The sequence below is a fragment of the Equus caballus genome, chromosome 5 (genome assembly GCF_041296265.1).
Source record: "Equus caballus isolate H_3958 breed thoroughbred chromosome 5, TB-T2T, whole genome shotgun sequence".
In the NCBI taxonomy this organism is placed as follows: domain Eukaryota; kingdom Metazoa; phylum Chordata; class Mammalia; order Perissodactyla; family Equidae; genus Equus; species Equus caballus.
In genome coordinates, this window is record NC_091688.1 from 25,196,628 (window position 1) to 25,223,860 (window position 27,233).

A 27,233-nucleotide genomic window follows, 5' to 3' on the forward strand; every position below is an offset into this window, starting at 1 on the left:
CAACCCCCTAGCGGGACTGCCCTGATCCGAGAGCCGTGAAACAAAGCAACAACACATTTAACACCAGTGCCATCACAGTACCTCTCCGCCCACCTTGGTAGGGACTGAGGGGAGGAGGGCTTTCCCACATAAAGACCAGTGCTGAAGGCTGGACTCAGAAGAGATGAGGGAAACTGAGTCCCAAGAGTAGACAGCAAAAGAAATGAGTTTGGCGGCCACTGAAGCCACAACAATCAGGCGCGCTTCACTTCTGCCCTGGGGACCAGAGTCTGCAACTCCCCGCAACAGTGCCGGAAACTGGGCACCAAGCCGAGAGAGGACGCTGGCAAGGGCGTGCGTGGACTCGACCCGGCCGGTGGGGACCCCAGCCTCCGCGCAGGGAGACCAGCATGACCCGGGCACACGGTCCCCGCCGCCTTTGTCTCCCCTGCGGGACCGGGCGCTTCCTCTGTCCCGCCCTCGGGTGCGCACGCAGGAACTCGGGGAGGAAACGGAAAGCGTCTCGTGCATTTCTTTTTTCCACCGAGTAAACCGAAGCAAAAAAGTCCACACCTAACCTCCCCAGGATCCGCTACGTCTCCAGCTACCAACCTCCGGGCTGTCCCGGGCGGCGGCGGCGGCCACGCGCGCCACGGGTTCCCAACACCCCTCTCAGCGTTTCCGAGGCCGGCGGCGGCGGCGGGCTTCCCCGGGAAGCCGCCGTCCTTCCCGGGAGCGGCCGCCGGAGGACCAGCCGCGCGCGTCCTCGGAGCACGTCCCCGCTGCCGTGCCCGCGCGCCCTCCGCTCCCGGCGCGCGGCTCGGGACCAGGCGGCACTCCCGGGGCGGCGGCGAGCAGGCCGCGCCGCGGCCCGGGGATCTGCAGGAGGCAGGCCTTCCTCTCCGCACCGCACCCCAGACCTCGCCCACCCGCGGGCTCCCGGCTCCTGCGCCGAGCGGCGCGCGGACCTCTCCCCACCCCCGTTTGTTAATTGCAGGCCTGGGGCCGCCGGCAAGTTTGGGAGCGGAAGTCACCTGAAACTCGAGGTGGGCTCTAACTCCAACCCTGGTGGTCCCCACGTATGTTCTGTAGGCTGAAGGAGGGAGGTTGGTGGGGTGGAAGAGGGGCGGGCTTTGCAGCTCGGGCTGCTTCCCGAGCTTGCTGGGTGCACTTGGCCCCTCTGAGCCTCCCTGTCCTCCTTTGTAAAGAGGAAATAAGACCAGATGGGATGGACTTTATGAACTGTAGAGTAACTTGCAAAGATTAGCACCACTGCAAAATGTATACCAATGATTTTGAATAAGTTATAGAAAACCTGAAGCTGCCTCAACAGGATCTAACTAGGACAGTGACTTTATGCTGGGTGGTGTTACCCAGAGGCCTCCAACCCAAGCCTGCCGGAGTCCACAGACTTACCTGAGCAGGAGAATCACCTGGGCACTTGATAAAACCGCGAGCGTCTGCATCCCTCTTCACGCCGAAGGAATCAGGCTCCCCAGGGGAGGGGTGTCTCGGGTGGTTCTATGACAGGGTAAATGTGGATAACTCTGCCTTGGGCAGCAGGAAAACACAGAGGCTGTGCCCTAAGAAGTTTAATCTAGCAGCCATTGAAATAGGCCAGGAGATTATTTTTTTGATTGCAAAATTCTCTGGGACACCAGAGTCTAAACTGTCGGAGAACTGAAACTATCTTTTCTTTCAGCTACCCCTTCCCCTCCCACCCCCAACACCTAGTACAGGGTGCTGTTCAGAAAGCAGGTGTTAGTAAACTAGCCCCAAGTAGGAGTGCCAGGTGTAGCAAATAAAAATACAGGATGACCAATTAAAATCGAATTTCAGGTGAACAATGAATAACTTTTTATGTCCCATGCAATATTTGGGACATACTTATAATAAAAAAAAATTGTTATCTAAAACTGAAGTTTAACAGGGCATCCTGTATTTTGTCTGGCAACCCTGGCCCCAAGGTTTTGGCAGAGGGAGTGATAAAGAACTCAGCTCAGATAGTGTCACATTTGGGGACAGGGATGATAACAGCTCCTACGTTATTTCTAAATGATACTGTTGGACAATAATGTAAGTTTATTGTCATTTATCCTTAACCCCCATTTTACACACACACAATAGTCACCAAAAACACGTAGGAAAATAAAGGCAGATTTAACTATAGGTAAATTGGGAACATCAGTTAAATAAAAATAGCCCAAATTTAAAGTTAGGGGATAGACTAGGGAAAGTATTTATAGGAACTATGATACAAAGTATTATTTTTATTACCTCTAGATTTAACACAATAGGAAAATGTTAGAAGTCAATTGTAAATGAGCAAGACACACTAATAAACAATCCACTAAAAAGAAAAAAGGTAGGAAATACAATTAGAAAACAAATGTATTGGGGCCGGCCCTGTGGCCCAGTCGTTAAATTCCCGCGCTGCGCTTCGGCAGCCCAGGGTTTCGCTGATTGGGATTCTGGGTGTGGACATGGCACCACTCATCAGGCGATGCTGAGGCAGCGTCCCACATGCCACACCAGAAGGACCTACAACTAGAATATACGACTAAGTACTGGGAGCTTTGGAGAGAAGAAGGAAAGAAAAAAGAAAAAAGACTGGCAACAGATGTTAGCTCAGGTGCCAATCTTTAAAAAAAAAAGAAAACAAAACAAATATATTGCAAAAAGTTCAAAGAAATGCAAAGCAAAATAACAATTTTTTTGCATATAAAGTTGGCAAAAATTAATAAATGATGTTAAAGGCTGGCAAGGATGCTGTGTGATAGCACTCGCACACAATTTTTTAGGTAAGTAAGCAATTTGGCAATATCAGAACCTTTAAAAGGTATCAAAACCCTTAATAATTAAACTCTTTGATTGTGAATTCTATTATGGGAGTAAATCCAAAGGAAATAAGCCATAATATAGAAAATGCTCTTTACGAACAAAGATTTTAATTTTAACATATCATTTTAATTTATACCATAATAGAGAAAATAAACTATAATGTACCAAATTTTACCACATAGGAAAAACACCCTGGAAATTCTCTACTTTCTCAAAAATAAAGTAGAAATTAAACTAAAACTTATGTACTCTGTGATATATGTGCAACCTTTTGAAATAATGGTTACTGTTCATATATAGTATGACCATAACTATATATTGTAAACCTGTGTGTGGAAAAATGACTGGAAAGGACGGGAAAGGAAATAAGGTTGAATTTGGGTGGTAGAGCTTGCTTTATTCTTAATTTTTCCACATGTTTATTAAGCATAAATTAGGGGTTTTTTTCATTTTTTTTTTTAAAGATTGGCACCTGAGCTAGCAACTGTGGCCAATCTTTTTTTTTTTTTTTCTGCTTTATCTCCCCAAATCCCTCCTGGTACATAATTGTATCTTAGTTGCAGGTCCTTCTAGATGTGGCATATGGGACACCGCCTCAACGTGGCCTGATGAGCAGTGCCATGTCCGCGCCCAGGATCCAAACTAGCAAAACCCTGGGCCGCCGCAGTGGAGTGGGTGAACTTAACCACTTGGCCATGGGGCCAGCCCCATAAATTAGTTTTATAATAGAATAAAATTAATGTGGTACCCCCCATACACCATACACACACAAAAGACTTTTCTTACCATAAAGTTAGTTTTATGGACTCTAGAATCTCATTCTTGCATGATGATGTATTGAATGTTTAGACTATCTAAATATTAAAAGCTTCTTTAAACATTTTCCCTAAATATAAACACCTTTCCAAACTCTGCCTGTTATCTGTTAACCTCGGGATTATCTTTAGCAACTTCTTAGTTCCACACTGAATTTATCAACTTGTCATTTACATCTATATACTAATTAAAGTGGCTTAAATATTTTTTTTTAATTCAGCAAATCACATGAAGCCTTGGTCTTGTCTCCCTTTGGATTAAACTCTAAAAGGAGACAAGCTTAATGGCATAGACTTTTTTTTTAATGTGTAGTGAACTATAAGATAATATTTACCATCTCAACCATTTTCAAGTGTACAGTTCAGCAGGGTTAAGTACATTCACATTGTTGTACAGCTCCAGAATCGTTTCATCTTGCAAAACTGAAACTCTATACCCATTAAAGCTCCTCATTCCCCTCCTCCCCCCCAAGGCCCCGGCAACCACTATTCTACTTTCTGTCTCTATAGATTTGACTACTCTAGGTACCTCATTCAAGTGGAATCATACGGTGTTTGTTCTTTTGTGAATGGCTTATTTCACTTAGCCTAATGCCCTCAGGGCTTAACCTTGTTGTAGCATGTGTCAGAATTTCCTTCCTTTTTAAGGCTGAATAATATTCCACTGTATAGATATACCACATTTTTATTCATTCATCCGTCAATGGACACTTGGGTTGCTTCTGTCTTTTGGCTGTTATGAATAATGCCATATGAACATGGGTATACAAATGTCTCTTGAAGACTCTGCTTCCAATTCTTTTGAGTATGTACCCAGAAATGGAATTGTTGGATCATACAGTAATTCTATTTTTAATTTTTTTCTTTTTTTTTAAAGATTCTCACCTGAGCTAACATCTGTTACCAATCTTCTTTTTTTTCTTCTTCTACTCCCCAAAGGCCCCCAGCACATAGTTGTATATTCTAGTTGTAGGTCCTTCTGGTTGTGCTATGTGGGATGCCACATCAGCATGGCTCGATGAGCAGTGCTGTGTCCGCGCCAGGATCCAAACCACCAAAACTCTGGGCCGCCTGCAGCGGAGCGCGCGAACTTAACCACTCGGCCATGGGGCCAGCCCCTTTTTTTCCTTTCTTGCCTGTGCTTTTGGTATCACATCCAAGAAAGAATTGCCAACTCCCATGTCATGAAGCTTTTCCCCTATGTTTTCTTCTAAGAGTTTTATAGTTTTAGTTCTTACATTTAGGTGTTCGGTCCATTTTGAGTTAATTTTTGTATATGATGGAAGGTAAGGGTCCAACTTCATTCTTTTGCACATGGATATCTAATTTTCCCAACACCATTTGTTGAAAACATAGACATCTTTTTTGTTATTGAGGTAACCTTGGTCTATAACATTATTTAAATTTCAGGTGTATATCGTCATATTTCAGTTTCTTTGCAAGCTACATCATGTACCCCATATCTGTCCACAGCTAATTTTTGACAAAGGAGCCAAGAACATACAATGGAGAAAGCAAATTCTCTTCAGTAAGTGGTATTGGGAAAACTGGATGGCCATATGCAAAAAAATGAAAGCAGATCATTATTCTACACCATACACAAAAATTAACTCAAAATGGATTAACGACTTGAATGTAAGACCGGAAACCATAAAACTCCTAGAAGAAAACATAGGCAATACACTCTTCAACACCAGTCTTAGCAGTGCCTTTTTGAATATTATGTCTCCCAAGGCAAGGGAAATAAAAGAAAAAATAAACAAAGGGGACTACATCAAACTAAATCTTCTGCACAGTGAAGGAAACCGTCAACAAAACAAAAAGACAACCTAACAATTGGGAGAAGATATTTGCAAATCATATATCTGATAAGGAGTTAATATCCGAAATATATAAAGATCTCAGACAACTCAACAACAAAGAAACAAACAACCCAATTAAAAAATAGGCAGAGGATCTGAACTGACGTTTTTCCAAAGATATCTATCTTTTAAAGGCCAGAGTTTAGAGTGGAAGGAATGGATGGTGGGAGCCTAAGTTGCTCTTGGAAGTGAGAGGTAAGATAATTGGAAAAAACCAATGTCAGAGTCTAAGCACCAGGAGAAAAGTTGGGGGTTTCTTTGGGGGGCAGAGAAGAAGGGAGAATTTTCCCCCTCTCTTCAAAGCTTCATACATAAGCAGAAGTGTCTGACCTTCAAAGATCTGTGCCTGTCTTAGAGCAGAAGTATCAGGGCTCTGGGACTCCCTGACTTGACGTGGGAGCGGCCAACCCCCAGGGCCAGACTTAGCTGGGGCTGCCTTGACTTGGAAGTCTTCTGTTCTGACTCTACAAGTAAAGGCAGAGAGAATCCTCCATGCAGTTGAAAAGCAAACCAACGTGTGAGTAAATTGAGCAAAATTGACGATAATTAAGGTTTAAACGAGGAAACCAATTTGTGCCTTGGTATTGTGTTTCTTTAAAAGCAAAAATATCAAAATTAGTATGTAAATGTGGGTAATTAACGGTCAGTCATTCTTTACACGCATTATTTTAATCCCAAGTCATCAAACCAGCGCCTGGACTGGGCGTGTTTTCTGTCTGGCCCTCTCGGTTAGTGGGGCCTGAGTATCCTGGCAGGGCCTCCTGTCCAGACAGGCAGCCCTTAGCACCTGGTAGCCACCCTCCAAACTGCAGGACTGGTGCTTAGGAGGGATTAGCCAGGCCAACTCTCCTTTGTAACTTCAACCCTGACTCAGTCGTAGAAATTATACTCATTCAGCGGAGGCACAAATGGTTGTTAAGACTTAATTGATAAAGGCTTAAAGACAAAGGAGTGAATTTCTAATTATGAAATTTCAGGCACCAGCAATAATGGGAGCTATTTGGAAGCACTCAAGGGCCTTCCCCTACCCCACCACCTGGCGCAGGCTCTCATCTCCACCTACGAGGATGCAGGCCCTGGTTTATGGTGATTCTCAACAGTCAGGGTTGAACTAGCATTTGTCAAGCATCTGCTTTACACACAGCACAAAACTGAATGCTGGGGGTGTTTTTTTTTTTTTTTTTTTAAAGATTTATTTTTTTCCCTTTTTCTCCCCAAAGCCCCCCGGTACATAGTTGTATATTCTTCATTGTGGGTCCTTCTAGTTGTGGTATGTGGGACGCTGCCTCAGCGTGGCTTAATGAGCAGTGCCATGTCCGCACCCAGGATTCAAACTGACGAAACACCAGGCCGCCTGCAGCGGAGTGCACGAACTTAACCACTCGGCCACGGGGCCAGCCCCGGGGCGGTTTATTTTTAAATGAAAAAAACAAAGCCTTTTCCTGCAGGAAGTTGCAGTCTAGCTAAGGACTCACCAAATATAACTAGCAAATATTAAGCACATTTCAAACAAGATAGTTCAAACTACCCATAAACTTGGAAAAGTGGATTCATATCAGTAGCCTAAACTATGGAGAGCACAATTCAGTGCCACCTCCTCCAAGATGCCTTCCCTGACCACCCTGGCAAAATTAACCCTGGCCCGGTCCCTTCTTTATCCCATTACGTTATTCTTGTATGTTTTCCTATAGCGCTACCACTCTCGGAACTTCTCTTATTTGTTTACATACATATCCTCTATGTGAGCATTATTCAGTCTGCTCGAAAGACATAAGACATTAGTAAATTGTAAAATAAAGCTAATGGGTCACAACCAGACTTAGTTTTTGAACGAGAAATAGAGTAGAGGAGAATAGAGAATAGAATAAAACAGAAAATGTGAGAACACATCATTGGATTTTTAGTAAGAATTATGACTCTTGTCAGAAATCTCACTATGAACAGAATTGAGAGAGATAATGGAAAGTTATGACAAATATCAGTTGACTAATACGAGTCATTCTACATTCTGCTAACAAGCATCTCATTCGATTTTCTGGTATATGATATGAGTATGACCATCACTGTTACAGGACAATTAGGAGAGTTTATATTTTATATTAACATTATTCAGACTTCATTGTAAAGCACTTTTCTGAAAGGACATTTTCAAGTGGGATGTGTTTCAGGTTTGCATCAAATGTGTATTTAATTAAATTAGCATGAATTTCCCGTTAATGGGATTTCTCCTCACTATTAGAAGTGAAAAGAATGAAGAAGTAAAAAGTAGAATGCCCAAGTTCAAGCTCCAGACATCTTCAACTGTAAATAGAGACAATGTTGAGAAAAACACTGACTCTAAGGGTAAGTCTCAACTTCATTTGAGGTGCATTGTAAGGAGAAAAAAAGAATGCAAGACTTTATAAGGCAGATTATGTAAAATATTTTCACTGTGTAAAATCCCACAAAAATGACAAACTCCAATATATCATTTGTAATGACTCCTTCAAAACTAGTAGGATATTTAGAAACACAACATGCAGGACTTGTCAACAAGCCCCTCCAACTTTTTTTTTTTTGGTGAGGAAGATTGGCCCTGAGCTAACATCCTTTGCCAATCTTCCTCTTTTGGCTTGAGGAAGATTGTCACTGAGCTACATCTGTGCCAATCTTCGTCTATTTTATGTGGCATGCCTCCACAGAAGGGCTTGATGAGCTGTGCTAGATCCACACCCGGGATCCGAACTTGTGAACCCCAAACCACCTAAGTGGAGCACACAGACTTAACCACTATGCCACCAGGCCAGCCCCCATCCCCTCCAACATCTTTAAATGAAAACAAAGGATGAAAAATTATTGGCACAATTTCTTAGTTGCTCTACAGACTATTAATGAGATTTAGTTGCATATGGTTCAGCAAAAGAGAAAATGGCTCACACAGATGTTGAAAAAATGCTCTTCTAACATAAATAGATACGCATATGATTTAAGGTTAAATCAGCTGATGAAATTTACAACTCTCTGGGATAGTGCTCTCTCTAGTCAAATCTGCACTAATGCGGAACCTTCCAAAGCCGTGCTTCTCAGGTGGTTAAAAATCCAGTAAAGAGCTTGAGATCCATGCCAGAAAGAGCGTGGGTGCTGTAAGTTATTCAGCTCCTCTAGTTTATGCAAGATGACAAGGGGGGTGTGTGTGTGTTTAAGTTTAACCTCGCACACACTTGACCAGATGTTTACAAAACTAGAAAAAGTGCCTCATTCGTCAATATCTATTACACTGGAAAAATAATAAAGGTGTTATAAGGAATGGAGCCAGCAGATATGGCTAAAAAACATTACAAAGCTATCAAAATATTGTTAAAAGTTACTAATAACTCTTGCCCTTGGAAGTCAACATCAGAAGTAATTCTACTTGGCATCTCTAGAAATAATTCTGCTGTATCTCATGGAAGTGTTTAAACAAAAAGAAAACATGGGGAAGGTTGCTAAGTTTATTAAAGAGAGCTCACTGAATAGCCAAAATATTGCTGTGTTTTGTTCAGATGGGAGCTAATGAGACCCTCATGCTGAAGCATACTGAAATTCATCGATTGCCCTGAGGGAACCGAAGGGAAAGAACTAAGCAGGGTGAATAAACTCAGAAATGGCAGTCATATTTTTCTAGTTGAAAAGCGCCTCATTTGGCAAGCAACCTCATTTTCGAAGATGATGTTTGGGATTTAAAATTAGTATATTTAGAAGGGCCAGCCCCGGTGGCCTGGTGGTTAAGTTTGGCACAGTCTGCTTTGGCAGCCCAGGTTCGGTTCCCAGGCACAGACCTACACCACTTCTCTATCAGTGGCCATGATGTGGTGATGGCTCACATACAAAACAGAGGAAGATTGGCAACACAAGTTGGCTCAGGGCAAGTGTTCCTCAGCCCAAAAGAGGAAGATTGGCAACAGATGTTAGCTCAGGATGAAACTTCCTCAGGAAAAAAAAAAAGAAAAATTGTATATTTAACTGATGATATTTTTAATGAAGTTAAATTTATAACTTCGGGGAGAAAACAGCAATATAATTCAGCAAGTCAAACATAGCCAGGATTCCAAAAGGCATTTTGTTATGGCAAGTTAAGACTTAAAAGCAATCACCCTAACCCCTATTTGTTCCCAATATTGTTACAACATATTGAAGAGGACATTATTAGTCAAGACAGGGACTGAAATAAAACTAGGGATACTGTTACATTTCAGTTCGCAGTTTCAAACTTGTAATCACTCTTCTCTAGAAGAGAAAGTGTAAGTATTTGGGAACAATTTTCAGATGAAAGAACCATTTTCTTTTTGAAGTACTAAATCAATGATTAACCTAAACCTGGTGCCCAAAAGAGGCAAATGAATTATTGCAGCTTAGTTCTTTGTTTGCACTAAAGAATGATCACAAGACATTAAATTCAGCGTTATTTTAGAGTAAGATTAAAGAACTTCCATTGCTAGGTAAAAAGAATGCATTGATATTATCGCCATTCACAATGACCTATTTGTATGAACCAGGATTTTCAACCTTTGAAACTTTAAAACAAAGGAGATAAACAGGCTCATGAGTTTATGCACAAGTGTTATCCCAGTATGTTCTGGACTGGAATAAACTGAGAAGCACACAAGCACACCTAATGCATTAAATAACATCTTGCCTAATTCTTGTTTTTGTATTGCTTATTTGGGAATTTTTCTGTGCTTCATTCAAGTATCAATAAGATTAATAACAAAAATAATAATAGTGTGTTTTTAGGTTTTTCATGTATAATAAGAGTACGTGTTATCCTACAAAACTTTTGATTCCTGTGTGGAGCAGGAGAGGGGGAGAAGGAGGGTGCTTCATTGCTGTGCAAAACGTATTTCTTACTGGGAGGTGTGATTTAAAAGAAGGTTGAGGGGCCAGCCCTGTGGTGCAGCAGTAAAGTTCACACATTCCACTTTGGGGCCCCGGGGTTCGCTGGTTCGGATCCCAGGTGTGGCCCTATGTACCACTTGTCAAGCCATACTGTGGCAGGCATCCCACATTTAAAGTAAGGAAGATGGGCATGGATGTTAGCTCAGGGCCAGTCTTCCTCAGCAAAAAGAGGAGGATTGGCAGCAGATGTTAGCTCAGGGCTAATCTTCCTCAAAAAAAAAAAAGTAGAAAAGCACTGGTCACTGTCTGCCCTCCCGCAAAACCAGCCTCTATAGAATGTAAACTCCAGAAGGGCAAGAGTTTGATCTGTCTCATTCACCATCAAATCTCCCATAGCCTGTAGAACAGTTCCTAGTACCTATTCAATAAATATTTGCTGAATAAATGAACTAACCAAATTGGAGGGGGGAAAATCAATAGTTTGTAATTATCTTTTGTTTGCATTATCCAGGCATCTTTTTCCCTTTTATAGATGTGGGTTTTAGAAAAGGTCAAGAGAAGGTACTACAGTCATTTCCTATAAGGGCCTGAAGGTTGCTAAAAACCAGAAAGGACTCCAGTCCCTTCTAAGTTGGGAAAAGATTGCGGATGACCTTGAGTTCTGGGCCATAGGGAGCCCTGGATGAGGAGAGACTGCGAGCAGCGGGAGGGCTGATGGGCAGGTCAAATTGCAGGCTTACGATAGACCGTTACTTTTCCAACCCAGTAGGAAGCAGAGGTGCCTGTGATAAGGTTGTTGAGCTCTTTGGGAGCTGAAAGAGATAGTCTAGTCCCCATCCCTTATTTTACAGAGGTGGGGTAAGCACAAGGAAGAAATGGACATGACAAGGGGTCTTTAGATGTGGAGGGAGGGGACAGAGGCAAATTTAGATTAGCCTTAGTTTCCTTTTTATACAATGGGGCTAATATTAGTACCATATCATAGGAATGTCATGATTAACTGAAATAATAAACGTGAAATGCTAAACGCAGTGCCTGACCCATAATATGCACTCAATCATTATTAGCTATTATTATTGCTATTAGCAATAGAACATAAAATGTTTGGAAATATTAACTGAGGTTTTATTTCTTTGTGCTTCTTCCCACTACTCTTTCCTCTACCATTCTGTCATACCCTATACACATTCTTCTCAGACAGAAAGCAGATAAAGCTGAGAATAAAAAGTTTGTTGAATGTCTGAATGGGTTTATTTTAAACTCGTAGTGGAGACAACATCTTGAAAGGCAGGACTTTGTTTTATTCCAAAAGCTGTGCATTTTGAGAAAGAACAAAACAAGCGTGGGACTGTTTCCTGATTTTTGCTATGGCGCCCAGCACCCACCCCATGAACCCAAATCCCAGGGGAAATGACAAATAGAATCCCACTATTAGGGCATTGTTTTTCCAACTGTGGGTTGAGACCTACTGTTGGATCACCAAATTGATTTATTGGGTTAAAACCAGCATTAAAAGAAATGAAATGGAATAGAATAGAAAATAGCAGAGTACATTGCAGGGAGTAATGGTAAACATTGTTTCATGAAGCTGTTTCATTTTGTTGTGTGCATGTACTCAGCCATGATGTAAAATGTGTTTCCTATTGTTGTCACAGTCAGTGAAATTTGTACATCACCAGGGATGCCATAGCAGAGGGCACATGTGTCTCTTCTCTCAGAATGTCCCAGAGAGAAAACAGCTCCTGGGAGAATTGCTGCAAACAGAATGGTGTTGTCATAGTAGGGGAGCCATGGTCTGGGGTGGCAGGACAGAACCCCAGGCACCTTGGCAAGGTGGGAAAGACCTGAAAAGTTTCTGTGGCCACCAAGAAGGATGCTTAACATGTCCTGAGCCAGCCAAATAGACCTGAAGGAGCTGAAGTCTGGACCCTGAGGATAAAGGCAAGGGGAGGTAGTGGTGGAAACTTGACATCAGGAAGTGATGCTGGCTCAGGACAATGAGATCACATGGGAAGAGTTGCCCACCAGTGGAAGCTGGTATGGACAGACCATCACAATGGGCTGGACATTGCTTTCCTCCTCACACCAGGGTATACACAAGCTCCACCCTCCAGACACATGTCCTCTGCAGCTACAGAGACTGAAAGAAGTAGAGGGCATAAGGAGAAGGAAACTCCTGAATAGCTACCCAACAGAGACCATGTTTTAATCCTGTTTTAAAACAGAATTGGGGGCTGGCCCGGTGGCACAGTGGTTAAGTGCACACATTCCACTTTGGTGGCCCAGGGTTCGCTGGTTCGGATCCTGGGTGCAGACATGGCACCGCTTGGCAAGCCATGCTGTGGTAGGCATCCCACGTATAAAGTAGAGGAAGATGGGCACGGATGTTAGCTCAGGGCCAGTCTTCCTCAGCAAAAAGAGGAGGATTGGCGGCAGATGTTAGCTCAGGGCTAATCTTCCTCAAAAAACAAAAAACAAAAAATCCAGAATTGGAAAACAGTATAGAGCTTCCTCAAAAGATTAAAAATAGAACTACAATATGATCCAGCAGTTCCACTTCTGGGTATTTATCTGGAAAAAATGAAAACCCTATCAAAAATATATCTGCACTCCCATGTTCATTGCAGGGTTATTTACAAGAGCCAAGATATGTAAATAACCTAAGTGCCCATTGATGGATAAATTGATAAAGCAAATGTGGTATACACACACACACACACACACACACACACACACACACACACTGGAATATTATTCAGCCATAAAAAAGAATGAAATCTTGCCAGTTGCAACAACATGGATGGAACTTGAGGGCATTATGCTAAGTGAAATGTCAGACAGAGAAAGACAAATACTATGTGATCTCATTTATATGTGGAATCTAAAAAGAACAAAAACTAAGCTCATAGACACAGAGAACAGATTGGTGGTTGCCAGAGGTGGGGAGGGGGTGGGGGGTGAAATGGGTGAAGGGGTCAAGATGCACAAACTTCCAGTTATAAAATGTCATGCGGATGTAATGTACAGCATGCACTATAGTTAATGATACTGTATTGCATATTTGAAAGTGGCTAGGAGAGTAAATCTCAAAAGTTCCCATCGCAAGAAAAAAGAAATTGTAACTGTGTATGGTGGCAGATGTTAACTAGACTTGTGACCATTTCACAATATGTACAAACATCAAATCATTATGTTGTACACCTGAAACTAATGTTATACGTCAATTATACCTCAATTAAAAAATCACATGCTTTTATGTTATGTTGTTATAACCGTAATATAAATGACAAAGTGATATACAATTATGTAGAAAACAGACCTGCCCAGAGAACCAGAAAATAAAGCTAATGTTATGTTTGAATCATAATCCCCCACATTAGTGCTTGTAAATGGATCAAAAAAATAAAACAACAATTGGCTGAGTTTATCTTGAATTAGGGAAGACTACATTTCCTGCTGCCAAGCGGACCTTGGAGGTTGAGTTGATGGTCTGAGATCAGTTCTGGGAAAATAAAGTTACGTCCTTGAACACCAGGGGCTGTGACTGTATAAAATATCAAACCTGACACGTTATTATTCATGACGCCTTTGGATTTGACAATGAGAAAGTCATGAGCAGTCCCTCAAAGGGCAGTTGCCGTGGAATGGTTAGGACAGAAGCCAGATGGGAACCGAGTAAGGACAGAGTGGTCAGAATAAACTGCTCTTTGGAGCCACTGGCAAGGGGAGTGGGCGTGGATGAGCACGGACAGCGGGCTTGAGGACAAGTTCTGTTTATTCTAAATAGAGAAACCTCAGGACTGATGGGCAGGATTTGTAGATACATGAGAAAGGCTTTCACAGAGCTGTCCTGGGTAAAGGCTGGAGCCGGGGCTAAAGGTAATTTTCAACGTGGTGCACATCAGATCCATCGTTATTCAGGGGAAAACTGATAAAATTAGCAAAGGAAAGGTGAGGTCACAGAATGGTGCCATTCACTGTGGCACCTGCAGGACGGTGTGTGAGGGAAGGTGTTAGGAATGGTGTGTATCTGATCAGTGCTGATCTTCTGCTTCCATCTCTCATGCTACCTGCTTTTTGGGGCCCAACACTCAGAGACCTATGCAGATGGGGGACCCTGTGGGAAGGTACCAGAGTGCCTCCTCCTGGGAACCTTATTCGATGCTGTGGCTCAGACTCTTCCTCATCTAAACTCCACTGCCCAGTGGCTGCTGAGGTCTGCTGGCCCCTGTTCTCTGATCACCACATTGCTGCTCCTTTTCTGTGTCCTCCACAGTCACTCTGGTTTCTCTGTTCCAAGGGACAGTTCTCTAAAGGAACTTGAATGGAGAGTTCAAAATTGAGGCAAGTGATCTTCACTAAGCAAGTCTTTCAAAGCCTGCCTTTTCCCTGGACACAAAGACTGTCTGTCTCACCCTGGCACTCCTTCCACTCTCCCCACCCCAACCCAACCCTCCATGTCAAAGGCATCTCTGAGAAGGAGGCCATGACATCACTTCCTTGGGCTGGATCAGGGTTGGCCAGCCTCACACACGGCAGCCTTTGGCCACCTATCCCTGCAGAAGTGGGACAGCAACCAGAGCTGGGCACGCCCTCAAGCTCAGCCTCTTGTCTCCTCTGGCTTCTTTTCAGACATCTTAAGGAAGAGGGCAATCTTCAGAGCACCGCCTGCGTGCAGCTTCCCTCAGCTCCTTCATAAGCTATGAGGACCTGCAGGGATGAAGAGACTCCACTAGGTGGCGACCCAAGACCTCGTTTGTTTCTGTAGGGAAGGATCTGGTGGCGAAGAGAACAGACCCTCCCCAGCCACTTGTGGAGGGGTGTGTGTGTGTGTGTGTGTGTCTGAGTTTGGGGGGGTGCCCAGAGGGGAGAATGGGGAGACGAAGACAGACATTTAAGAAAAACCAACATCAAAATACCTAAATTTATAAAACAGGTAGGTAGAAGGTTATTTTTCTTAATGCCTATTAATGGAAGGAACTCAGAGCTAATAAGGAGAAACCCCTTAACACCTTTATTCATTTTTAGATCATCAGTTATTTAGTACAGAAAGTGTTAGCCTGCTACCATTTCTGCCTACTGAAAATGAACCAGAAATGGGGACGTTGCATGAGATCTGCACTCCTCCAAGAATCGGACTCAGACATTCATTTTCACTCATAATCAGAAATTTAATGAGAGCCTACTATGTGTCTCATCCTGAGCTAGGTGCTGAGGACAGAGCCATGAACAAGACTGACAAGACCCCTGTACTCTCATGGAACTTAGGTTTTTGAAAAATGCGTCCACATAGAAAAGATTGCATGCGATTTCTCCAGGTCTTTTATGCTCTGATTCCATGACTCTGCCCTTCCTTTGCCCAGCCCTTACATGTAGAAGTAGGGGACAATAAGATCTAGTTAATCTACCTAAATTAGATGCACACATGTTTTCTGGAATAAGATTACAATATAATGTCCAGTACTTGGTCATTGTGCCATCAGGAGTTCCATGAAGAAAGAATGCTGTGGAATTTCCAAACCTCTCTTTTTTATCCATCACCCCCTTTTAAGTAATCTGCCAGAGCCAGGACACACCATCTGAGATGTGGACCACTCCTGGGGCAGAATGAGCAGTGGGCACGCTGAAGACCAGAGACTGACATACTCACTTGGAAAATAAGAAAGAAAAGTGTTCCAAAATCCAAGATACCAAGAAGATTGTGGAAAAACTCAGGATAGGAAGGTGTGGCATTTTTAAGCACTGCCAAATTTATTTCTCCAACCAAGTCAAACATGACACAGTGGAAGCTAGCTTCCAGACTCCCCATGTGGGAAAGTATAAATTCTAGACTCAGTGTGGAAATCACGCTCAGGTCTGGGAGTTGTCTGGCTTGATCTCCTGGAGGGCGGGGTATGCTTTGCATGCGTGTGTGTGTGCATGAGCACATGTGAGAGCTAGTTAGAGGAAAGGCTGTTCCTGTGGAATCAGAGCAGCAGAGCTGGAAGAGCTCATTTAATCCATTTTCTCATTTTAGAGATGCAGAAATGCATCTCCACAAATGGGAGGATCTTGCCCAAGTGACAGAATCACTATTATTGACAGAACGAAGACTATAACCCAATATCTTGACTCCCAGTTCACAACTCCAGTCTACTTTATCTGTTCCACAAGTGCTATAGAGGTGTTGGTTGCCTTTGTTATTTGGATTCACTTGATTTTCCTTTACATGTTGTATTGGTTAAATGATGGTCTCCCTCCTCCCCCAAAAGATATGTCGACCTATAACCTGTGAATGTGAACTTATTTGGAGAAAAAAAAAAAGTCTTTGCAGATGTAATTAAGTTAAGGATTTTGAGATGAGATTATCCTTAATTAGGGTGCACCCTGAATCCAGTGACAAGTGTCTTTATAGACATTTAGGGGAGAAGACACACAGAGAAGGTGCTGTGAAGACAGAGGCAGAGATTGGAGTGATGCGTCTATGAGCCAAGGAATGCCGAGGATTGCCAGTAGCCACTAGAAGCTAGGAGAGGGGCATGGAATGGATTCTCCCTCAGAGCTCCCAGGGGGAACCAACTTTACTAACACCTTGATTTTGGACTTCCGACCTCCAGAACTGTGAGAGAAGATGTTTCTGTTGTTTTAAGCCATGAAGTTGGGTGTAATTTGTTACAGCAGATGTAGAAAACTAAAATCCATGTATTTCTCAGTTCCCTTTACTGCCTTTGTGCTGGGAAAGGAGTTCTTTTAGCACAGTAACACATCCCAGTTATGAGAGGCCATCAGTATAGGCAGGAGAAAGATTGCTCAGGGAATCTTGGGAGAATCTGAAAATGTTAGACTCTAAGGAGCCACTAACTGAAACCAGCCCAGACACATCCTCAAGAAGGGCTTCTCAGATGCCCCGAAGCTGTCTCCAGTACGCACAAAAGGAGAGCCAATGGGAAAAGAAAACAATAGGTTTTCCCCATCCTAGATGCTGAGGGTGGTCATGACTGGCTTTCATTCGAATTGTGTTCTCTCTGGTAATAGCCTATATCAATGTCTCTCTCCAGCTGTGGGGAGCTTGGCTTCTCCACCAGCATTACGGACTGAATGTCTGTGCCCCCCTAAAATTCATATGTTGAAACCCTAATCCCCAACATGATGGTATTAGGAGATGGGGCCTTTGGGAAGTAATTAGGTTTAGACCAGATCATGAGGGTAGAGCCCCATGATGGGGTTAGTGTCCTTATAAGAAGAGAAAGAGACCTACGTCGACTTTCTCTCTGTCATGTGAGGGCACAGCAAGAGAGCAGCCATCAGAAAGCAAGAGACTCTCACGAGAACCCAACCATGCTGGCACCCTGATTTTGGACTGTGAGAAATATATGTCTGTTTTTTGAGCCACCCAGCCTATGGTATTTTGTTATGGCAGCTCATGCTGACTGAGATGGACCAGAGATAGATGTATAGTGGCCTCAGCACTTTTCTACAGATACACATAAGGGCCAGAAACTGACAAGTTGGTCTTAGCAGTCGGTGTCTAGGAAACAGCAGAGCAGCCTGTCCAGTCTGGTGAGCAGAATGAGGCAAGGAAGGAACTTTGATCCTTTGAGAAAATGCCTCAGGTCAACTATGAGCATGAACATACTAGAGAGAGACAACCAGTGGTGGTGACCCTGAGGGCTTAGGGAGGATGGACGTGGGCTGCCTAGGCATCCTAGGCCAGCAGCCTCACATTCAGCGGAGACACTGACAGATGCAGAGCCAGGTCCTTGTCCCTGTTCTGTCCCTGATTTTCTCACTTTGGACCAGAAAGAGTTGCATTTCTGCCCCAGCTCTCTGAGGTCTGCTCCCAAGGCAGATGTGATCACTTAAAAACCAGTCATAGAGCTGAAGAGAACTTTCAGGGTCATTCCAACTTTCTTCCCACCCCGGGAAACTGACCCTTAAGTCCTTCCAGCCCAATTGGGCTGGCTGCCTTCAGAGCTCCAATGCTCTCTTGCTCTGTCCTTTCATCCAAGGAGATCTTATCCTGAGCTCTGGGCTGGGCCGGTGCACACTGATTGGGGGCTGGGATCTCCTTCTGGGGAAACATGTGGGTTAAGTGGTTTCTTTTACCATCCGGGCTATGATCAATCCCCTGGAAATCTCAGAGGCCACCCACCAGGAAAAATAGGGCAGGAGCCTGCAACTGGGTGGCACAGGAAAGGCTCAAAGACCCACGGTATGGATAGCCCAGGCTTGTTGATTCTTATCCCGTCACACAATCCAGCCTCCAGACCTCAGGAGCAGGGGCTAAGTAGGAGACCCTTATCAACTGAAGGAAGTCTATGCATCTGGCCTGGGTTAGATCAGGCAAGGAGGCCGTGGCCAAGCATCTGTCCTTGACAGCTAGTGTGTGATAACATCTCAGTTCAATCTGTATCATACATAGTCTCAGGGAGACTGGGGAGACCATGACAGCGGTGGAGTACAAGTTGTCACAAAAAATCCCTAAGGTTTGGGTTGAATTAGGTGGACATCAAGGAAAAACTCAGATAGCCCCACTTTGAGAAACGCCAGAATGGGAGCTTCCACATAACAGATATACTAGGTAAACAGTGATTGTTCACTTTATCACCTGGGTGTTTTTTTTTAGGGGGATAACTTTTGGGGCCGGGCGGGTGGGGAGGGTCATACCTCCAGTGAATTTAAAATAGAAGTGGAATTATAAGTGATATTGAAGAGCAAATCTATTGCATAATGCAATGCCTTCAAGTTTATTTTTCCTTTTCATGTGGTTGTTGGCAAATATCTGCAATGAGAAAGAGGATCATCCTTTTGGGAGGCTTCCCTTTGTGTTTCTCAGTGTTGCAGAAATAAACACACAACTTTAATTTGTTCCCCAAAGGAAAAGATAATAAAAAAAAAACCACTCAAAACTAGCCAGAGTTGCTGGAAGAGCCAGGAAATAGCTTTTGTGGTTGGTTAGTTTGTTTTTCTTCGTAGTTTTCCGGGAAATATAATCAAGACAGTAGCTGCCCTTTGGGGTAGCACGTTCATTCCGAGGGCCAAAGAGTTTGATGTATTTGCTGAAACTGGCTCATATTCTGAGCACATCTCTCTGTCGGAGCTCATGGCACCCCCCAGGGCTGAGCTCAGAGCCATGGCTTGAACAAGTCAAGGGCGTCATTCTAAGGAAAGCAGGACAGCTGATATCAAACTTGGTTAGAAGTAACATAGTCTGCTGAATTCTACCTTGAGCCCAAACAGATTCCCAGACATCAGAGAATGTACCTAAACTGCTGAGTGGACAAGAAGAGTCAATTTGCAGTTTTGTTGTGTGGGGCTGAAAGAGAAGGGAGGAAGTTTAGTGACCACTGGTGAGGTGAAAATGAAAAGCCAGCATGGGATTTGTTCCCTACCTGGCACCTTAGCTTGGTGTTTGAGCCCTACAGGAAAGAGCCTGAGCCAAAGCTGTAGGATTGGTCTTCATAAAGGACTCTGGGAGACCTGAGGGAGGAATAGCATGCTTATGTCTCCAAGGGACCAGTGTGACACAGGCTGCTGGACAGATATGCCAGAACCTAGCACCCCTCTGGCCCTCCTGGATTGGCAGCTATAGCCCCTAGATATAGTTGCCTTGGCTTGAATGTTGGAATTCTGACTGTAGTGGCCAGAAGTTGGGGGAATGGGGAAGCACCCTCAAGAGGCTTTGTGGACAGAGGACATTGGATGGGGCTGGGGCCAGAGAAAGGCGAATGAACCAAGGGGAATCTGTTGGTTGACTGTAATAACTTGGTCACCATTCATAAGGACATGTGAGACATCTCCATGGGGTCCAGGTGGGTCTTTGTTAAAACAGGTGGAAGGTCCTCACTGAGCATGTGGCAAGAGGAGTCAGTAAAATTTGGATTACAACATTTAGGTGAACCCCTCTGTACCCAAGAAAATCTAGAGTTGAAATTACACCTCACCTATCAGGCTGTGGTTTTCAAACTGTGCCCCATAGCAGCCTAAGTGTTCTGAGACGACCCCTGGGAGAGACTTTGAGATTGGGGGAGTAGCTCATGGCAGGTTCTGGGCCTTCCACCACCAGCTCAACCACAATAGTCACTATTTCATCGATTTTGCCTATGGTGAGAAAGTTTTCATAACTTAACAAAAAGGTCTTCATAGCTTCTTAGAAAGGTCTTGAACAGCCCTACTCTAGGGTGCTCTTGACTAAGTCTGGTGACTTGAACACAGTAGATTTTCAGTGGATTCTATATTTATTTGTATATGCAGACTAACCAAAAGGGAATTGAAAGTAATAATTTTTCATTAATGGATGAGACCGGAGTAAGTGATTTATTTCTAAAATATATTGAAAAGAACAAACCAATTAAAATATTAAGTGTTGGGACTACTGTTTTATTTCTTTTGCACACACCAGAAATGAACTAACACAAATCTTAATGTGAGACATTTATATTGATTCTTATCATTGGAAGTAAGGAAGATAGCGAAAAATCATGAATACATTTGGTGTTAACTGTATTTCAGAGTTATTGCTGGTGGTATGTGTCTGTGGAACAGTTGTTGGCTAATTTTCCATAGCAACAAAGAATAACAACTGACTCATAAATTGTGTTTCTGTATGCCTTTTGCTTAATAGAGATGATTATTGATTTTAAAAAGGGAGTTTGAAAAGATTAAAACTCCATTAATAAATAAAAACTGTCTGAATGTTAACAGCTTTGAATGTCACTAGCCTGACCCTTCATAACACTCAGACTTAACAAGTATTTTCCTCCAGGCAGAAGGTCTCAATGAAAATAGCTTTGAAAATAGCAGTACACTTTGAGGCACAACTAAAGACTTGGCTAATTGTTTTTCTCTATGGTAAGTTGATGGACCGTTTGCAAGAAGCTACCCATTTGTGTAACTGTGTCTGACCAGATGGGCCTGCTCCAGGGCACAGCATTCTTTTGAGGGCCAGTCAAAGCTAGCCAGATCAACACATTTCTAAAAGGCCTAGTCATAAATCTATCAAATCACCTCTGACTTGAGTTCAGCTGCTGAGCACATAAAAGCATATGATCTTCTAGAATGTTCTTGGGAACTTTACTTGGAAGACTTTGAAAGGTAGATAAAATTCACTTTTCGTCTCCTCACTTGATAAGATTTCTTCATTTCGTTTAACACAGGTCATAGCTCTAAGGAACTGTTCTGAAAGGGGGGTTAGCATTACCTAGAATTCCAGATTAGAGCCAGTGACACCACAAGCTGGGGGGACAGGGGGTAACTTGAATCAGAATATATGGACCAGACGCAGCCTTCCCTGTGCAGCGATAGGCCAGTCCAAGAGACGTGGCACAACCACCGTCTGTTTCCAAGCAAGTGAGGTGATCCAGCAGGGGCTGATCAGAAGGGGCCAAATGGGAATCCAGTTTCATGAGTTCTTGGCAGCCGCGAAGCTCACTGTTAGAGGTAGACTGAAATGCTAACAGGAACCAGCCAGCTCCATGTGAGGCGTGAGACTGGGATCAGACCCAAGTCCTGGGAAACTGAACTGGCAGCAACCAGCTAGGCGGCTGGAACACAGGCTAGGCCTACCTCGATGCCAAAGACCAGGGCAGAAGGGACCAAGCAGACAGCCTGGCTAATCATAGGCTTCTCTTTTTTCTATTTTACAGCCAGCTTCAAGGCTTTGCTCGCAGTGCTCTGGTCACAGGCAAAAGGCAGCCCCAGAGGGTCTTCACATCCCTGTCTTGAGGGGAGAGAAATGCAGCCTCTAGGTTGGGCTTCCAGGGGCTGTAGCCAGGACCGAGTGGGATGGGGCCGGGGGTCATTGCAAAACGTAGTGCCCAGCGCCCGGCCCAGAAAGTCTTGATTTTAGATTGGCCAAACTTGGGCAGGGCAATTCACAAATTAGGTGTACTTCCTGGTATACCCCCACCAAATCTGCTTCTATATCTTAAAAATGTGCTTTTAGCAGCGGTTAAGTTTGCACGTTCCGCTTCGGCGGCCTGGGGTTCACCGGTTCGGATCCCGGGTGCGGACATGGCACAGCTCAGCACACCATGCTGTGGCAGGCGTCCCACATATAAAGTAGAGGAAGATGGGCATGGATGTTAGCTCAGGGCCAGTCTTCCTCAGCGAAAAGAGGAGGATTGGCAGCAGTTAGCTCAGGGCTGATCTTCCTCAAAAAAAAAAAAAAGTGCTTTTATTGAGAAACCAAGATCAACTTTTCTCTAGCTGAATGCATGCAGGTGAATTCTGTATTCAGCACAGAGAAACAACCAAATCCCCTGAAAAAGTTCTGAATCCTCTGGAGAAGCTTGAGGATGTCGCGTCAGTTTTCCCATTTCCCTCCATAAGCGGACCACATCTTTGCTTTTGCGCATTTTCCCAGAGGCTGGGAACCAGGCCCAAAAAATGTTGAAAAGAAGGGGTTTCCTAATGTAAAACAAATTCAGGTTCATGTTTAGATGATACTTAATGTAAATGTGCAAAATCACGTCCCACTCTCACTCTTAATTTTTATCAGTCCAAAAAAACAAGTATCCAGAAGCTGCTCCAAGTTGTGAGTCTAAAAGCAAGGACCTTGGGCTGTCTGGAACCAGTTTCCACCATGCCACATAGCCCCCTGGAAGATTAGCCAAAATCACTTCCAACTACTACTTGCAGCTGTTTGGAATTCCACACCAATGCTCTGCTGAGCAGCAGAGCCTGACTGGGCGAGCCGTGCAGTAAACACATGAATCCCTGCCAGCGCTGGCATCTAACAGCACCATGATTTGCAAACATGTTGAATTGCTATTTTATTCAATAAACGGAACTTACAATAGAAACTAGATTTGGAAGTTACATCAAACTTGTTTATCCTGTTACAGGGGGCTGGGTAAAGCTATTGTGCTTTGGTTATGAAGAAGCAGGCGGAGTTTCTGCCATTCTTTCCTAGCCTAATATTAAGCATTCAGAGTACATCCAGGCCACACCCTCTCACTTTAAGACCTCTTCCTCCAGCACTAACTCCATAGTTTAGGTCAACTAATGTTAATTACACCCTATTTCCAAGGCCTGGTGTTATTCATCAATGTCACTTTTCTATGTGTTCTAAGAAAGATACATTTATATGTTAATATATACAATATTTAGTGAAAAATATACAATGCATGTATATATTTGCACATATGTACATATGTATGTGTTTATATGTATATATGTAAGTTTCCTCATTGTCAGAGCTGTGCCTTCTCCATCAGCTAGGAGTCTCCAAGGGCAGGTGGCTGGGTCTCCTCCCTCAGTCTCAGAGGTTCCTGGAACCAAGCTCTGCCTCTCTCATCAGTCAAGAGGCACCCTCTGTCCTAGGACTGGGAGCCCCCCAAGCCTTGTCAGGAAGGGCTCAGGGGAGAAGAGCACTTTCTGCACGGGACTGAACGAAGAGCAGGCCGCAGAGCACACGGGAGGAGGAAGAAATTCTCAAAGATTTGCCCACACAATAGTGACACTTACTTTGCCAGCTTTTTCTCTCTGAGCGAATGGGTGTGGTCATTATAAGAAGGTGACTATTTTCCCAAGTAAATAGGGTCTGCTATTTGGTGGGAAAGGAAATTGTAAGAGAAAGTGTCTCATTTCTGCAGTTTGAAAGCAGGTAATCTCTGTAGTCTGGGTGTCTATTTACCCTGCTTTTCAGCAATAAAGGGTAACATTACCTTAATAGCCCGCTCATCTGAGGCAGGTAGGGTACTTAAGGCATCAGAGAAAGAGGCATTTACTCTGATGAGCCACTTTCCCCAAACAGCATAAGATCGACACCATTCGCCCAGGAGATTTTTTTTTTTTTTGAATTTCTAAAAATATTTCCTGCTTATGACATGTGATCTAAAGCACAGGCACCCTCAGCTTACTCTCTGGGATGGCTAATGACACCTTGATTCCCACCCCTGTCAGAGAGGGGCCAAAAGGGGAAAATAAATGTAGCAGTAGACCTTGAAAGAAGAAAGTTTTGCAAGTTAAAAACCCAACTAAGTAATTGTGAGGCAGAAAATGGCTTAGTAATTTGATCTCGGTGCTTCCAGAAACCCCTGCGAAGGAGAGTGCTCAGTCAATGGGAGAATGTCGTCTCTGCTCCCCAGACACAGAGGAGCTGGAAAGTTGGTCTTCTCACATTTTTCTCTTCAAGAAGACCTCTGGGCATTTCTGACCCCAGCACTGCTCTCTTTTAGGCAACAGGAACATTTATTTCAAAATGGCCTTTTTTTGACACCTGTTCAAAAGCCGTACCCACTCCCACACCCACAGCCACAGGGCATTGTTCTTGGTTCCAGCCGGCTTGGAAAACCTCGTCTCAACTTGCACTAAATTTTAAAAGGATGTGAGGACACATCCAAGGGAAGATTTTTTTTTTTTTTCATAGATGTGGCCTGAGGCATACAGTTTTTTTTATTTTTTATTTTTGGTCGTCAACAACTAGTACTTACAATGCAACCAAATGCCTTTTCTTTGGCTGAATAAGCTTCGCTGGGTGTTATAGCAGTGATGGGGACGGGGGTATGTACACCCAGCGAACTCATTGATTCAGACACAACTAAATCAAAATCTGATCATTTTAACCCTTGAAGAAAGGGTTGGGTCTTCTTATTTTTTCTTTTTTTAAACCTGTTTGAAAAGGTAAATTGATGGGCGCCAGCTCCGTGGCCAAGTGGTTAAGTTCACATGCTCCACTTCAGCGGCCAGGGGTCTGCTGGTTCGGATCCTGGGCACGGACATACACACCACTCATCAAGCCATGCTGTGGCAGCGTCCCACATAAAGGAACTAGAATGACCTCCAACTAGGATATACAACTATGTACTGGGGCTTTGGGGAGAAAAAAAAAAGATGAAGACTGGCAACAGATGTTAGCTCAGGGCCAATCTTCCTCACCAAAAAAAAAAAGTCAAGATCCAGAGAAGGCACATTCAATCTTTTTGGCATGCTTCTAAGTACCGTAGGATATTGCTAGCATGGAAATGAATGCTGCTCAGTACAAAACAGTCTTATCTGTTCATTAACCAGGCTCCACAGGACCATAACACCACCTCTGGGAAACCCTATGAACAGTTGACTCACGTACAATCCATGAAACCAAAAATACTTGAAATGGACTCAACTGTCTTCAAAATGATTATGCAATGCAGGTTGAGATGAGGTGGGAAAGTATAGGCTGTGGCTTTGGAATTCCTGGGTTCAAATCCTGGCTTCCTCTCTGGCTGTCTAAGAAACATTAGCTAAATCACATAACCTCTCAGAGCCTGGGCTGCCTCATCCTTTGTAGGAAGGTTCTCCTTCACAGAGTAAGTGGAATATTGATTGTCAAAACGCCTTGTAAAGTGTTAGACAAATGTACTTTGTTCTAACCCTCTTGTTAGATTATAAGATGTTTAAATCTGGATTTCCTTGAGTGGGGCCCAGGAATCTGTATTTTTAAACATGATTCCTTAAATGTTGCACCATTCAGCCTGGGAACCACCTTGGTGTGGTCCCTGGTCCCTGATGCAGCAGCTGCTTCACCCTCGAACTTAGAAATGCAAATTCTCAGCCACTCCAGACCTCCGGGATCAGAAACTCTGAGGGTACAGTCCGCATCCAGGGTTTTAATGAGTCCTCCAGGCAATTCTGAGCCAAGCAAAAGACTGAGAACCACGGGTCTGGGGCATTGCTTCTCAAGCTTTAGTGTTCGTACAGATCACCTTCAGGTCTTGTTAAAATGCCTGTGGTGGGGGTAGGGCGGCGAGATGAAGAGATTCTGCTTTTAAAGGAGCTCCCAAGTGACATTAATGCTGCCCATCACACTTTAAGTAGTAAGGACCTGGAAGACACCAGCCCCTTCCGCAGAAGGGGTTCCCACTCTGCAGGGCCACGACAAGCCTACACCTGACCAGACTTCAGAGAGAGAATTTCTGCTCCTGCACACACTGTCATGCCTGGGGAGCACGATAGGATGGGGGTGGGGTTGGGGGGGAGCGTCTTCTAAGTTGCCCAAAGGTCACTGTGCCCGGTGAAGAATGAGGAGGTGGGGATTAGAAGGACGATAGGATGCTGTGACCTTGTCTGGGTTGCCCCTTTATGTGGGTGGAAAGGAGGGTGCCAACAGCCCCTGAACCCTGCTCAGATCCTGAGATCACAATGATAGCTTTGTGGAGTCCCCCCAGCCCTGGAAGAATCTGACTCAGTGTCTTCCCTGGAATCTTTTTACCAGGATGAGTTTTTGATAGGGGAGGAAGAGAAACTGCGAGCTGGTTCAGAATTCTCCCAAGATAATTTTTTAAACCCCACAACCCAGCAGCACCCCCCTGCTGACTGTCTCCCCCACGAGTCCCTGCCTCTGGGGAAAATGTGGTCAGAGGAGACTTTGATTTCAGACTCATGAGGATATTTCCAGAGATGGAAAAAATAGATATTGTATTCAAACAAGGAAAAGCATTGGGCTGCGCCTGCGCCCCTCCCGTCCCGGTTGCCTGGGCCCCAGTGCCAGCCTCCCTGACACGGCCCTCGTCAGAGAACGGGGTGTGGAGAGGAGGTCCTTCTTGATGGGGAGAAGCATCTTTCTGGGTTTTAATGAGATCATTTATTGTCTCTTTGCTCTGACGAAGATTGTAAATGTGACGGGTGAAATATAAAGAATAATTAGTCCCAGAGGTGACTCCATCCCCTACAATATGTCTTTTCTTCCTCTCAGCCTGTTGAAAAGTTTACTGCTTCCAGATGCGCCTGATTTCAACAGTTAAGAGGAGCCGGCTCCCTTTGAGCTGCAAACTTGTCAGGGAAAAGCTTGTTTCTGAGAAAAGGCTTAAGCTGGAGAGATGATTCCTGAAGAAACAGCTGACGTAGGGAGGAAATATGGCCATAGGAAAGCACTGCTGGCCTCCCCGGGGTCTTGACCCCTAGGAGGAGGTGGAGGAAGGCC

General features: G+C 44.0%; 1 protein-coding gene and 1 long non-coding RNA gene across 18 annotated transcripts in view; one reads left to right on the forward strand and one right to left on the reverse strand.

The window, feature by feature from the left end:
- HHAT (hedgehog acyltransferase) overlaps window positions 1–1,598 on the reverse strand; it is a 310,500-nt gene extending 308,902 nt beyond the window's left edge. For 8 of the 17 annotated variants that reach the window (XR_011438569.1, XM_070266753.1, XM_070266748.1 and 5 more), the window contains exon 1: window positions 1,396–1,598. Coding sequence is in view for 7 of the 17 variants with exons in the window: in XM_070266753.1 (XP_070122854.1) it covers window positions 1,396–1,445 (50 nt within the window). In the remaining 10 variants the exon portion in view is untranslated. Of the gene's footprint in view, window positions 1–591; window positions 905–1,013; window positions 1,184–1,395 lie in introns of those variants that run through there. The other 9 variants (XM_023640772.2, XM_070266751.1, XM_023640771.2 and 6 more) reach the window with 3 other exon arrangements.
- LOC111773481 (uncharacterized) lies at window positions 784–21,031 on the forward strand. Its single transcript, XR_002807943.2, has 2 exons — window positions 784–1,025; window positions 14,984–21,031. It is a non-coding gene; the product is annotated as an uncharacterized lncRNA (long non-coding RNA).
- Window positions 21,032–27,233: the final 6,202 nt, after the last annotated feature.